The 13,612-nt window shown below is 42.4% G+C and overlaps 1 protein-coding gene across 1 annotated transcript in view; it reads left to right on the top strand.

Annotated features, from left to right (window-relative positions):
• The first annotated feature begins 2,877 nt into the window (after positions 1-2,877).
• The window catches only part of tafa5a (TAFA chemokine like family member 5a), a 60,658-nt gene continuing 49,923 nt past the window's right edge, over positions 2,878-13,612 (top strand). Inside the window, exon 1 of the mRNA XM_067235257.1 lies at positions 2,878-2,989. Coding sequence (XP_067091358.1) covers positions 2,878-2,989 — 112 coding nt within the window. The remainder of the gene's footprint in view (positions 2,990-13,612) is intronic.

Here is a 13,612-nt window from a genome sequence, read left to right as displayed (position 1 = left end):
AATGAAGGACATCATTAAAATGGCACACTATCAGAAAATAATGTCCTAGAAAAATGTGCCAATTCTATGCAAATTGTCCAGGTATATTAATCTAAAAGCATTCAATGTGCTCAATCCGAAGCCCATGAATGCAATAAATACAACCTGATTCACAAAAATCTTCTGCAGACTCATTTTACCAACTGTTTGAAACGGATTACAGCTTTCCAATGAGAAGCGTTTTAGAAAGGCCGGTACTTGAGGAAACTAAGGCAGAAGTGGCAAAAATATCCCTGACTCCTTGATTCAAGACAGTTGACACCACACATCAAAGAGGATCTATTCGTAGACGGCGCCTCTTTTCCTTTTGTCCAATTGTACAGACCTTCATCCTGTTCCCCCCCATTTGCTATGACACTCTGTTCTATTATGGAACGTCCTCCTTCTCGGCTTGTGTAATTGTGTGAACAACGGGTCAGCATGGTAGTGCTGCCATTGACGTAGTACAGTCCCTGAGTGCTTGCCAGGAGCACTAAGCTGCAGTCAGAGTATTCCCCATTATTAGAGCTTTGACAATGGAAGTTGAAATCCCACCAAAGCCTTCTGCCTACGTAACTACGTATGTGTTTGACAATTTGGTGAAGTTAGAAGTTACATTGCCCATGTTCTGTTTCTTTCAGGGAAAATGGTACTCGTGTGTAGTTCAAAGAACTAACCCCATGTGAGATTTCCTTGTACTTATGCATTTTGCCTCATGCTAAGCAGTCACAAGTGAGCCCCCCCTAGGTAATCTTCTTTCTCGCAACATCAATCCTACAACTGGAATAATATTCCACAGGGAATTTCTTTCATACTTTCATTCAATTTTCTTCCGCCATGATTTTTCTGTTAGATGAGCTCTTTAACCCAATCCGTATAACAATAATAACGACAATAACACATCAATTTACTATTATTGAATATGTGTACTGCCCTGATACCCCAATTTACTATTATTGACTAGAGCGGTGGGACGACTTGTGGATGTGAAGTTAAAGTTGATCAGCCTGCTGGCAGATTAAAACCTTTGTGTGTAGGGTTTTCTCTTTCTTCTCTGCAGGCTGCTGCCCCTGGAAGATGTGACACTGGAAATGCTGGAAGACTCTGCATGCTCGATTGGCCAGAGATTGCTATAAAGAGCCAGCCTCACCACATGCCAGAAAATTATTGCTATCTGTTTGTACAGCCTCGGTTGTTTTACCAGCCTGCAGGATGCATGTATGAACCTGTTATTGATACATGAGAATGTGGAATATTATTACCAATATGGCCGTGGTACTTGGACTGGATACTATTTCATACTTTTCTAGGGCAATGGAATAATTCAATGATGTGGTAAAGATGGTTTCCTAGTCAATCCGGTGTATCATGGGATAAACAGTATCTAAATTTGGGAGATTATGAATGAGCATGAGCATGAATTAGAATGACTTGGAAACAAACAATACCACTTCCACACATCCCACAATGCCATCTTTGGTCTGGCTGCCATGGGTGGTAGGTAACTGAAGATACTGTATACATGGTGTCAGAGCTCAGAGCTCTAGCTGTTCCAGGGAGTGTCAAAAGCTGCTGAAAGTAAACAGAAGTGGAAACACACTTAATATTTGGAAACACACTCATGTTTACTCGTACAGAGTAAATATTGATTTACAACTTTTGGGGGGACATTAAGGATTTTGGAAGTAAAAGCTGCAAATAGCTTTGCAATTGGTAGGAAGGCCATTGCACTAATAGTTTACTGTTCCAAATAGCAATGTCTTTCAACTACAGTACAAAAAGATGTGTATAAAATTGAATACCCCTTTTGTGTGTTCTTAATTGGCTTCCTACACTGTCAGCAACTGGTCGTATGAGTCCTGCAGACATGAACGCGCTTAAAATATTGACGTCACATGCGCTGTCCGCATCCTTTTGGTGCTGAACCTTGGGCTGCTGTCTCCGTTAGACTGAAGTGTGGCAACGACTTTCTGTGTTAAACATAATTTCTTGACAATCTTAGTGAGTCCCACACGGTAGTAATCTGATGAATAACAATAATTTCTTTAGATTTCACTTTTGAGTGCTATTCTGACTACAGGCTTCACCAAACAATCCCTAACAGGCCTATACAGTGGATGAGGTTGTTTCACTGTCGCACTTGGCCAATCGAGTGGTAGTTTACCTGTCAAAAAATATGATGTCAGGATAATTCTATTTCCCCTTTGCAGCCTTAACCTAAAACACCCCACAGAGCGCTTGCTGTCAAAGTCAGACCTTTGCGTATTATCAGAAAAGCTCAGTTTCGAGCGTCTTATCTTTAGGAGTTTTTTCACGTTTTTGCAGTTAACCATTTCCGTGCTCAGCACCGTCATCCGTGCGGGTAATTCTCGCCTCCCTTAAATCATAGCAGTCATTCACTCGTTGCTGGATTTTCAAGAAGTCTCCTGCACTTTCTGTACTTCTCTTTGCTATTCTCTGAGACGGAGTTTACACGCCGCAGGTGTTTGGCACGCTGGTTGAAGGGACGGTCCCCTGTCCAAAGCTTCTCTTAACATTTTGGATACAAAGATGACGTATGTCGTATGTTACTAAAACTAGTAAATTACGTATTGGAGTCATTTATGTGTTATGCAGTCGGATTTACTGCTAAAGAACATTTGAAATTGTAACTGCACGCGGACGTCCATCGTTGAGCAGTTTGGATAGAATTCCGTTTTTCCTCCCTTGCACTATGGTCGGGCACCGCGGGCAATCTCACTCTAGCGCGGTCTGAAGATGTATTTTTGGGGGATTACTTGTGGCCAGAAGTGCTCTCACCGAGGGCGACACGGATACTGAATTTATCAATTTATTTTTGCTCTGGGGAACTGGAACTCAATGGCATCGTCTCGCAAGCTGGGTCGCCGGAGGAATGTCACCGCCTGGCCAAGAATGTCTTCAACTTTCTGGGCTGCTGTGCTACTGACTAGCCTGCTGATCATTTACTGTGGTAGGTAAACTATCTTTAATAGCTACAACTAGCCTACACGTCCGACGGAATTGCTAATTTAAGGATAACAATTACCAGTATTAATTAACATGGCTGATTTGTATTTGTTACCTTTATGTTAAGAGAGGTTGTTCAAAGTACCTGCGCGACTTGACACGTAGGCTATTAACACGCACGTCATCGTACACGCACGTATTCAGAGACATTGAGAGAACGGTAGCCTATTTAATTATTGATATTAAGGGTTTACCTAAATACTTCCTGTCCTAGTTACAAAATGAGCAATATTCAGGATGCTTTCAAGACCTGTCAAAAGATCCGATTTCCACTAAATATGTACCTGCATGGCTGTTGTTACTGTTTGGGTTAATCAGCTTTCTACACCGCCTCTCCCAGAATATGTTTCTTCCTCATCACTGGCTCCCTGTTTGCAAGCCAATTTTTTTTGTCCCACAGGACAATATCTCCCCACGCCCTCCAAATCTGACTATCCTTGTCAGAAAAGCGCATTTCACAATTCCCACCTGAAGAGTCTACAGTACGCGTATACGTGTGGTGTTACGGTACAACACACAATAACTATCAGATAACCCGCTGCCTCAAATCCAACGTAGTAAATAATAAAGTCTCGCATAAAGGTTGATGTTGCATTTGAAACAATAGACCAACCTTATGGAAGTAAAGGTTTCACGCATTGCATCCCAGTTCTGTAGTTTTCCACGTGAACATGCATAGGACCTTTTCATCTCTGTTTAGAGCCACAAATGACTCTTTCACACCAGAAGACCAGAAAACGGATCCTAGGGAGTTCAACCACTGTTGTGTTTGTACTTTAATGTAATTATATAACTTCAATTTTAAAGTACAGGGTTGTGAAAATAGACCCCATACTAAACTTAAGTATGTGATTGGTAGGTTTTACATTATGTTCATTTACCATGTATACCATGTCAAGAAAATACAAAACACTGCACTAGAAAGTATAGGTATTCTTTGTTTAGAAAAGGAGCATCTATCTTTTATCTAACTCTCTCTATGCACTCATTCACTCACACTCACTCTCGCTCACTGTCTCTCCCCCTTTCTCGCACACACACACACACACACACACACACACACACACACACACACACACACAGACAATCGTGTGTTTTGAAATATATCATGTTGTGACGTATGCCTTTACATTTACATTGACATTTAGTCATTTAGCAGATGCTCTTATCCAGAGCGACTTACAGTAAGTACAGGGACATTCCCCCGAGGCAAGTAGGGTGAAGTGCCTTGCCCAAGGACACAACGTCATTTGGCATGACCGGGAATCGAACTGGCAACCTTCTAACCTTACTAGCCCGATTCCCTCACCGCTCAGCCATCTGACTCCCTGTCTCGCCTTTGATATCTCTTATCCATTGGGGCTTGATGCAGAATCAATTACAAACACATCAGCTTAGATTTGTCTCAGGAAACACTTAGCATTAAGGTCACATTAACTACCTTGCTAGTAAAGGCAAGTAAATGTTAACTTGTATTTTGTTTTGAAAACACAACATTTAACTGCCAACATCCACATACCCCTTATGTCCATACCTCATACAAAGCCTTTTTACACTTTTGTAAAAATAACAACCCTAACCCTATAATATAATAATATATTATCCTGCTAGGACTTAATATTACTCAAAGGACAAGCAATTTATTTGCATCTATGTTTTTATATTATCATAGCAATGTAGTTCCATGGTAGTTAATGCATCCTTAATATTAAGTATTGTCTTGCACAAAGGAACCATTGAGACAGTCACAATCATGTGAATCTCTTTCATCTGGCATAACAGACAAGCTCAAAATGAAAGCACTCTTTAATTCAGTCTCGAAAAAGGATTGTTTTGTGTGAGACGCAGCACAGAGAGAGGTGGACAGTGATACAGAGAGAGAAAGAGAGACAGAGGGAGAGAAAGAGAGGGATGCGTTTTCTTTCTTTTTTTTACCTCTTATGCTTTGAGATTTATCCCAGTCTACGCCATATTATTGAGTATTATTTAGATAGAATATCGATTTCCAAAGATTTTTCCTGACCAATATAGAAATCCAGCCCTTACCGACATATACCCTTCATTAGACATTGGTTTTACTCAATATCACCCAGAGGTTGCAAATGTCTAACTAGTAGCATGTACGCTATGCTATATGATACAACCTGACATGAAAACAGCACCATAGTCCTGTTGATTGCTATGTTGTACGGTGTGTTGTAAGGAAAGCCTGCTGAACCATGTTCATAAAACACTCAAAATGGTCGTCCTCTTATCCCGGTGTATCTGTGTGGTTCGGCAAAGACAGGAGAGCGCGAGCAGAGCTGTTAGGTTGGCACTTTAAGTTACTTTGAGTCTGGGTCGTCCTGGCGTTGTTTGTGTGGGTAAAGGAGCAGTAATGGACAGGAATGATGGGCACAGTACATACCATTTTCACAGCAGCTTGAAAGCCAAAACACCCCACTAGGACAATTTCAGCCACTGCTCTCAAAATGGCAGAGGTAATTCATCAGTGTATGTGAGACCTGTAACTACTGAGCAATACTGCATACACAAACACACACACGCACGCACGCACACACACACTAACACTGACATGCGTGCACACGCACACACAGGCTCTCTCTCCTTCTCCATATGAATCTCTCTCCCTATCTTTCGAGTTCCTGTCTATCTCTCTCTCTCTCTTTCTCTAAGATACACATGCACACGCACACACACACAGACACAGAAAGGCAAATACGCTGAACACAGACACACAATAATATGTGTATCCTATGGTTTTTCATGTTTCCCTGGCTGTTGACTGAGATTACCCAGAGTGCCAGTGGAGGGACTGACAGCTTGTTAGGAAGGAGGACTGCATTGATTTCCCTGAGTCATGCAGAGACTGCCTTCTGACATCAGCTTGCAATGTGTCTCACTATCATGCCTGGTTTAATCACACTCTCCCACTCTGCTTCCTTGCTTGACTCTTCCTGTTGTGTGTGTGTGTGTGTGTCAATTAGGATTTGTGTGTGTTTGTTTGTCATTGTGCAGATATCTCTCATGAGCACATTCAACTGTACAGAGACACACACCCTCCCTCACTCAGAGGCAGAGCTCGTCCAATGGAGCGGAGTGGGAGAGTGTGTGATTAGAAAGTAGATGAGATTACAAAGTCATTTGCATGAACTGTGTCAGCCTAAGGTCGTAGCTGTCTTCATTAGGGTCTTCAACTGTGATGTGACGATAGGCACATATTAAGAATATGAGATTTTAAACACATTGTTGCCCTTGTTTCTGTGTGCTGGCTCCCTCCCCTGGTTGATGGCTGTCATGCCAGGTAACCTTATCTTAACGTTTTCTCATCAATCACGCCGGTGGCGCTAGAGGTCGTGCTGATGTTCGATTTGAAAACCAATGAAAAACGGATCAGACAATAGCGTCATTCTCTGGGCGGCATTGCCCTGACTGGAGCCCCGAGCGAATGAAATTATGTCAACCTTGTGCTCCGGGGTGTCATTTCCTGTCTTTTTGCATCCTTTCTTCTCCCTTTTGTCCTTATCAGTTTTGCATTAGGTGACAATCTGGGATCCTAGCTTAGTAACAATACTCTCCGCCAGATTCACTTCATCGACTGATTTTCCGTAACCAACTCATATTAAAAGAGCAAAACGGATGTTCTAATTTCAGTTTAAAATATACCTTGAGGCTCAGGCCTTTATTGTAAGATTGTGGTTTGATTGCATTCCCGGTTAGTGTGATGACAGCATAAAGCAGAAATGGAGCCTTTCTTCACATACTAAGCCCCAGGGATAACTGCTTATGAGTGTTGCTTAGAATCAGCGCTCTCGCTTTGACATTTGTCATAGGTTGACAGACAAGGACGCTAACCAGCTGATGGATAATGAAACCATTATTCATACAAGTTTCGAAGTGAGGCTCGTTTTCAAGATTTTCCAACAGAAATCCCAGATGAATACTTGACATGCTGCTCATGTTAAGTTATTTGACCAATCGAATCGTAATAAATTGGCTTGCCTTCCTTCCTACTATTGTTATCTTTGTCCAGTTATGAACCGCCTTGCTCCAACCCTGAGAGCTGATGTCTACCTTTGCATCTCATGCATATGTTAGGAATTGACCAATTCCCAGTTTCCTTTGATTTACTTCTATGAATTTTAATGTGATTTCACTCGATTGTGTCAGAGCTTCTCTTTTTTCCTCATGATCAGAATAATCGGACTTTTCTGATGAAAGAAAATAGCACAACGACACCTGGTCACACCCCTAGAGGAAAAGGAAATCAGACCCCCAAATCAGATGGGTGTCAGACTGTCTATTTGGCACCCTATGGAAAATGGGGGGGGGGGGGGGGGGAATCAACCATGAAAATCAAGCCTGGGATTTTCAGGAAGGGTGCATTGACACCTGTAAACTGTGCACATATTCTCCTCCAGTTCTTATTATTTGAACTCAGTCAGCCGTGGAATGTGACGTCCACTTCAAAGGGCACAGATGTAAATCGCTGACCTCTGGACCTTGTCAAGATTTCCTCACAGACGAGAAAGAGGGACATAATGTTATTTTTGGCCAAGGTGCAGTCGTGTTATAAATTAATGTTTCATCCTCCTGGAGAACTTTACAGCCAGAGATGTCTCGTACGGAACAAACTGTTCTCACTTGGACTTTTATGTGAGGAGGAGGGAGAGGAGAAGGGGAAGGAGGAAGGAGGAGGAGGAAAGATGTGGGAAATGTCACTGAAAGAAAGGGTGTGATTTCACAAGGCAGATGGGAGTTAATATAACGATCGTGAGGGGGGGGGCACAATCACTGGAAATGCATTTGGGGGAATCGATGTCCTTGTGTGCATTTCAGGGCAAGCCAGAACAAGATCGGGGAAAAGGAGAGAAGAAGAAGAGAGAGAGAGCAAGAGCAGATGCAGTAGAGGGAGACATCTTGTAGAGAGAGACAGAGAGAGAAATATATAGTTTGTTAGCAGTTTTATAGGGTATTTTACCTAATCCCAGTTGCACACGATTCATGTGTTCAGTTCCCACACAGTTTATATCTGAGAAATCACAATTGCAGTACGCAGCCTTATTTTGCTGTCCACTTTCCGGCAACTGGCGATGTCGGTCTAAAGTGACACCACTATTGAACACTTGTAATTGAGCATGCACTCAACACTATTATTTATGACTCTCGCTACCAGCCAGTAACAAGTAGGCAGGCTACTCTCAGCCACTAACACAGGCGGGTAGTGAATCAAATCATACAGATGTATCACTCAATTAGCACCACCGCCTCACACTCCCTCTCTGCTTTATGTTCCTTTTGTTCACTTGCTTCCCATCTTTTTACAAATGTTATCACAATGAAGTTGAGGAGCACTGCGGGGGGACGTGTTTGATTATCCTGGCTGGCAGACCATCCATCTGTGCGGTAGAGGTAAACAAAAGAGCAATAACGACTCAACTAAGATAAGAAATTGATTCATTCCCGTTTCGTTTTATCACTCAGTTTTACAATTACCTCAAGTCAAGTCATTATATTTTTTTGAGGATGTTGTTGGTCCCCTTTGTAAGTCGGAACACTTATCTACCCCACCAACATCGCCCCCCCCACACACATACACACACACACACACACACACACTTCCTCTCAAAGTGCTGACATTCTGTTTGCCATGCTGAGAATACACAAGTGGCAACATACTTTGAGGTTAAGAGCAATTGGGATGTTTGCATCCCCAAGTGTTTCCCCAACGGTAACGGCAGTATGTGAGAACTGTGTTGATTGCAGGACTTAAAAGTGTGGGTGAGTGTATTTGTGTGTACTTGTCGACTTCAGAAATCCAATACTTTACGTGCAATAATGCAACATCTTTATTCTTCCTCAACTGTACAACTGTAAGGTCATGGCAACTGTGAAAATAGTGTGATGTCAAGTCCCATAAGCAGCTCCCACACCAAGACACAGCTCAGATTACAGACATCTAACCTAAGATTTTGAGGAGGCTGTCTTGGTCTTCAGGGAAGACAGCAGGAAACTTGGTCCTTTTCTACTTTTTTCCAGTCTTAGGTTCATTTTGCTCACTGGTCAGCGTTCGTCCATCTCCATGCTATAGACTTTGATGGTCAGTGTTTCCCCTGACCATCAAGGGGGGGGAGGGGGAGGGGGGGGCAACGGTGACCATGTAGAGACAGACATGACATGCCGTTGTGTAAATAAGATGAATAACATAAGGCCTTTTAGTTTGTTTAATAAAAGAGCAAGCTATACACCTGTTTTATAGGAAAGGTAACCTGAAATGACTTATTTTGTGATTGGGCGCTGTATATAAAATATATAAAAAAACCTTGACCTTCCAGGGGGGGGGCTAATATAATGGTAGGGGAAACACTGATGGTTTCCCACAAGATGTGACCATGAGCACTTTGTGATACATGCTAAGACATATGTTCTTTCCCCTGGCTTTAACTCATCTGGCTAACACAGTTAGCAACCCAGCTTTGATCTTTGGAGGCTGCTCTCTAGATACCGTAGGCTCCTTTGGTGTGCACTCCCTGTCCACTGTAATCACCGAGATAAACACTGGCAGCATTATGTAACAATTAGGCCAGGGAGCATGACATCAAACAACTTTCTGTAGACCGGCAGTACAGAAGAAGAGGAGGAGGCCGGGAGGTGGAAGCAGTCCAAAAACAACCCTGAACGGGGGAGAAAAGAGGTGGAACCGAGGATGAGCCATGGTAGTACAGTAATCATCTGAAGCCCTCCCTATTCATTGGGGTTTTTGTTCGATCAGGGTCAGGTTTTGTCCACAGGAAGGAGGAGCGGTTCTCCACCAGGTGACTTCACCTCGTGTTTCGGAGTGGTCGTCACAACAGCGCTGCATTACCTTACACTGTTATTGGCCAAAGCACAAGACCTTGTTGGACAGTTTCAGGGGTGGGGGAGGGCTGTGGGGTTTCTGCGGAAAAAAGAAAACCTTTTTAACTGTGGTTTTGCTTGGGCGTTGTTGGTGTGTGCAAGGGCATGGATGTGGGTGAGATTTTTGCGGTGTATATCTGTGTGTGTGTGTCCTGTTTGTGTGTGTTGCTTGCTCTGAAGTATATGGACGGTGTGAATTTCTTGCTCTACAGGTGTGTGTATAACAACATCAATGACAAGTTGTTGTGTTAGTCAGAATAAATGGTGGGTCCTGGGCATGTATGCCTCTGGGTGACTCAGCCTGCGGAATCTAACCCATGTTCACCAGCCAGCCATTACACTAATTTAATTACCTCTAAGTTCCATATTTCTTTGCTGTAGGGAAAAAAGCCTGCCTGGAAGCAACTCAATTCTCATTAGGCAAATTAATTCATGGGAGGGTTACAAATGGAAAGAGAGAACTCTGGTCGTAGTTCATTCTCATAGGCTAGAGTGGCGGTTTAGCATGATGAAATGGTAATACACAACTTGTGTGATTTTGTTGAAAACATTCTGACAGATTTCTGGAATGTTCCGTTTCTGCTGATTGATTGGATGTGTTCTGAGGCAGCCTATTGTAGGTTAAGCCTGTCCCACTTTGTAACATAACAATACTGCAGAGTACATCATTAACTGTGCTTCATGGAATAGATGGAAGGATGGATGGATTTGTGACGATACAACAGACAGATGAAATTCGGAATTAAGATCTAAAACCATGGTCACGACGTGTCCATTCCAATACGGTCAGAAATCCTCCTGTACTCCTCTCTTGTACCAAATTCCGCAGCTACATATCGACAGGGAAAGGAATATTAAAAATGCCTGATATTGTGCTTTTACAGCTCTACTGAAACTGGTACTGAAGATGGAGTTACAGCTCTTTGGAGTGGTCTTAGAGTACCTTGGCAAGTGCTGGATTGAGCTGCTGTTGGGTTGTGTAGAAAATATTTCGTGAAACCAGTATGTGGAAGTAAACATGCTAGTGAGTGTTGACCGTACTGAAGCCCAGGATCCCAAAGGCTCAGACAGTACAATGCTCAGTGCAGCATAACAGACCAAATTACTTGTGCGTTCTTTGCAAATTTTCCAAGCTCTTGTTCCTGTGAGAGTAAACTTGACTTGTTCTGCGCTAACATTTCCAGAACACCAAGTGGTCCGTTAAAAGCTTGTTAAAATGCTTTTGAAAGTGCATCTCCGAGGACTTTGGTTCTGAGGCTATTAAAAAGACCCCACTGCTTGTTTCGTTGTGGGATTCTGTTGTGTCATTTTTAGAAAGCAAGCATTTAAGCTCCTGTGTGACTTTAAAACAACATTATTCTTGTGCTATTTTCACCAGACTGTTTTCAATGTCAGTCAGTTAGTTACTCATTCACTCTCTCTATATTGTATCCTTTTCAAACACAAACACACATTTCTAGTGAATAGAGAAAATAATGAAAAGACTGCAACATACCCAAAGAGATATTCACCTCCACATATAGGCCACATTTACGAATCGACTCCCGCAATATTAGACCAGACGCTTCCTTTGTGCAAAGCCACTGTGCAAATGACATTGGGTATATTCCTGGAGGGCCACATCAATAGGAATGTTTTCCTTTTCTCTCCCTTTTCTCTCTCTATTGTGGAGGGAAAACAACAGAGGAAGGGAGGAATGATGCTGGGAGTAGTGCACAGAGGAAGACAAAACCCAGCCAGTCAGGGGAAATTGTTCCGTCCAGTGATCTAACAGCAAAGGGAACAAACACATTTGATGCGATAAATAAGTAAAGATTGTGGCCCGGTAGGGGGTGTACCTTCAAAGGCTGTTGTGAACATGACGGCAAGAGAAAACCTTGTAAAGTGTTACCCAGAACAAAATCAATTACTTTGAGATTCCATAGCAATTAGTTACCATGAATACTGTTATTTCCAGTGGTTACAGCATACTGTACAAAATACACACAGGCATAATTGGACATCTACAAAACTATATATGGAATTATTGTCCTGAAAATCGGAATATGCCACCAGTGACTGTGCAGTCAGGGCTGTGCACAGTTGCATATTGTTGTCATAAACTTAAATGGGGTGAAACTGGACCTTGGGGATGTATAATATTATAATGTTTATGCGTGTTAAACTTGCACAAACACGCACACACACACATTCACATTTGCAAGTTTCCCACGTGCTGTGTACTTGAACAATCATGTTATGTTTACATCAGCGACTTCCAGAATGATTAAAAATGTCACGTTTATATCAGTGTCAAAATATTTTGGTCTTATAAAGTCAATTAGTTCCTCTAAACAGGCTCACAGTTCCTTCTTAACAGGTTCCTTCTAAAGTGATTCACAGTTTTTGCTTTTGTTTATGGACAGGTGTAAATTGCTTTCTCCTTGGTGTTAATTTGGGGCCCAGAAAGATGTGCGCTGCAGTCTTGTCTTGGGGAACTGTGCCACAGACTGCATTATCCTCTGCTTTGCGAGTGTATGCACATGCACACACATGCTCACACTTACAGTGCACACTCTTCACTCTTTTCCTGTCGTCCTCTATCTCTTTCTCTCTCACACGCTCCTCCCTTTCTCTTTTTCTTTCTCTGTCTATCACTCACACACACACGCACACATACATCCCTCTCCGTTCTCTCCGTTCTCTCTCTCTCTCTCTCTCTCTCTCTCTCTCTCTCTCTCTCTCTCTCTCTCTCTCTCTCTCTCTCTCTCTCTCTCTCTCACTGTAACAAACACACACACACACACACACACACACACCCTTAGGCTCCTGGGCCTTTATTAGAGTAATTACTGATTATGGCAGGTGCTCCAGGCAATCTCCACGGCCAGTACATGTATATTCAGTGTGATGTTCTGAGCCTTGTGGGGCCTGTTCTCATACTGTGAGTTCCATTGACTGAGACTTAGACCTTGATTGACTTTCTCGACTTCACACAATACCCGACTTTTGTTTGTTTTGGTCCTGTTGGAGCGGAGTGGGTGAAGGCCACATCATGCATATTGATCTTCTGTCACAAACTATTTCAACATTGGGCATGTGTGTGTGCACACGCGTGTATTTGTCTGTGTGGGATGAGTGCGTATGTGTTACTTTGTGTGTGTGTGAGTGTGTTGAGGGTGGGGTTGGGGGGTACTAGCTTACCAAGACAAACCGTATTATCACCGTATTATGTCCATATTCTGACGTTCATGTGTGTCTAGTACTCCTTTACACGTCAAACTGTGGTTGATTCCAGCTTTGCCATTTCAACTTTTTGACCTCTAAGAGGCTTCTAACCTTTCACAGTTTAAACGTTAACGCCTAGGGGCTGTCAGACAAGTCCAGGCTGTCGGTCTCCGAAATGATTTTCAAATTTGATCAAATCCAGTGAATCCAATACTTGATATGCAATAACGTAAAGCAATGTCAAGCCAATTTTATATTTGTTAAACATTTTAAGGGGGATTATTTTTGACAAAGAGGTTTGTGTTTTTGATCTTGATTTTCCCTTCCATTATTCATATAGCAGAGCAACAAGGATCATTTACACCACATACTGTAATTCGTTTTGATGTCACCAGCATTAATATTTATCCCGACTTAACTCTCCAAGCAAATGTTTTGACATCTGTTGTTCTGAAGTTAACAT

The sequence above is a fragment of the Osmerus mordax genome, chromosome 4 (genome assembly GCF_038355195.1).
Source record: "Osmerus mordax isolate fOsmMor3 chromosome 4, fOsmMor3.pri, whole genome shotgun sequence".
In the NCBI taxonomy this organism is placed as follows: domain Eukaryota; kingdom Metazoa; phylum Chordata; class Actinopteri; order Osmeriformes; family Osmeridae; genus Osmerus; species Osmerus mordax.
Note: the sequence above shows the minus strand (reverse complement) of the source record. Positions and strands in the feature narration are given on the sequence as shown.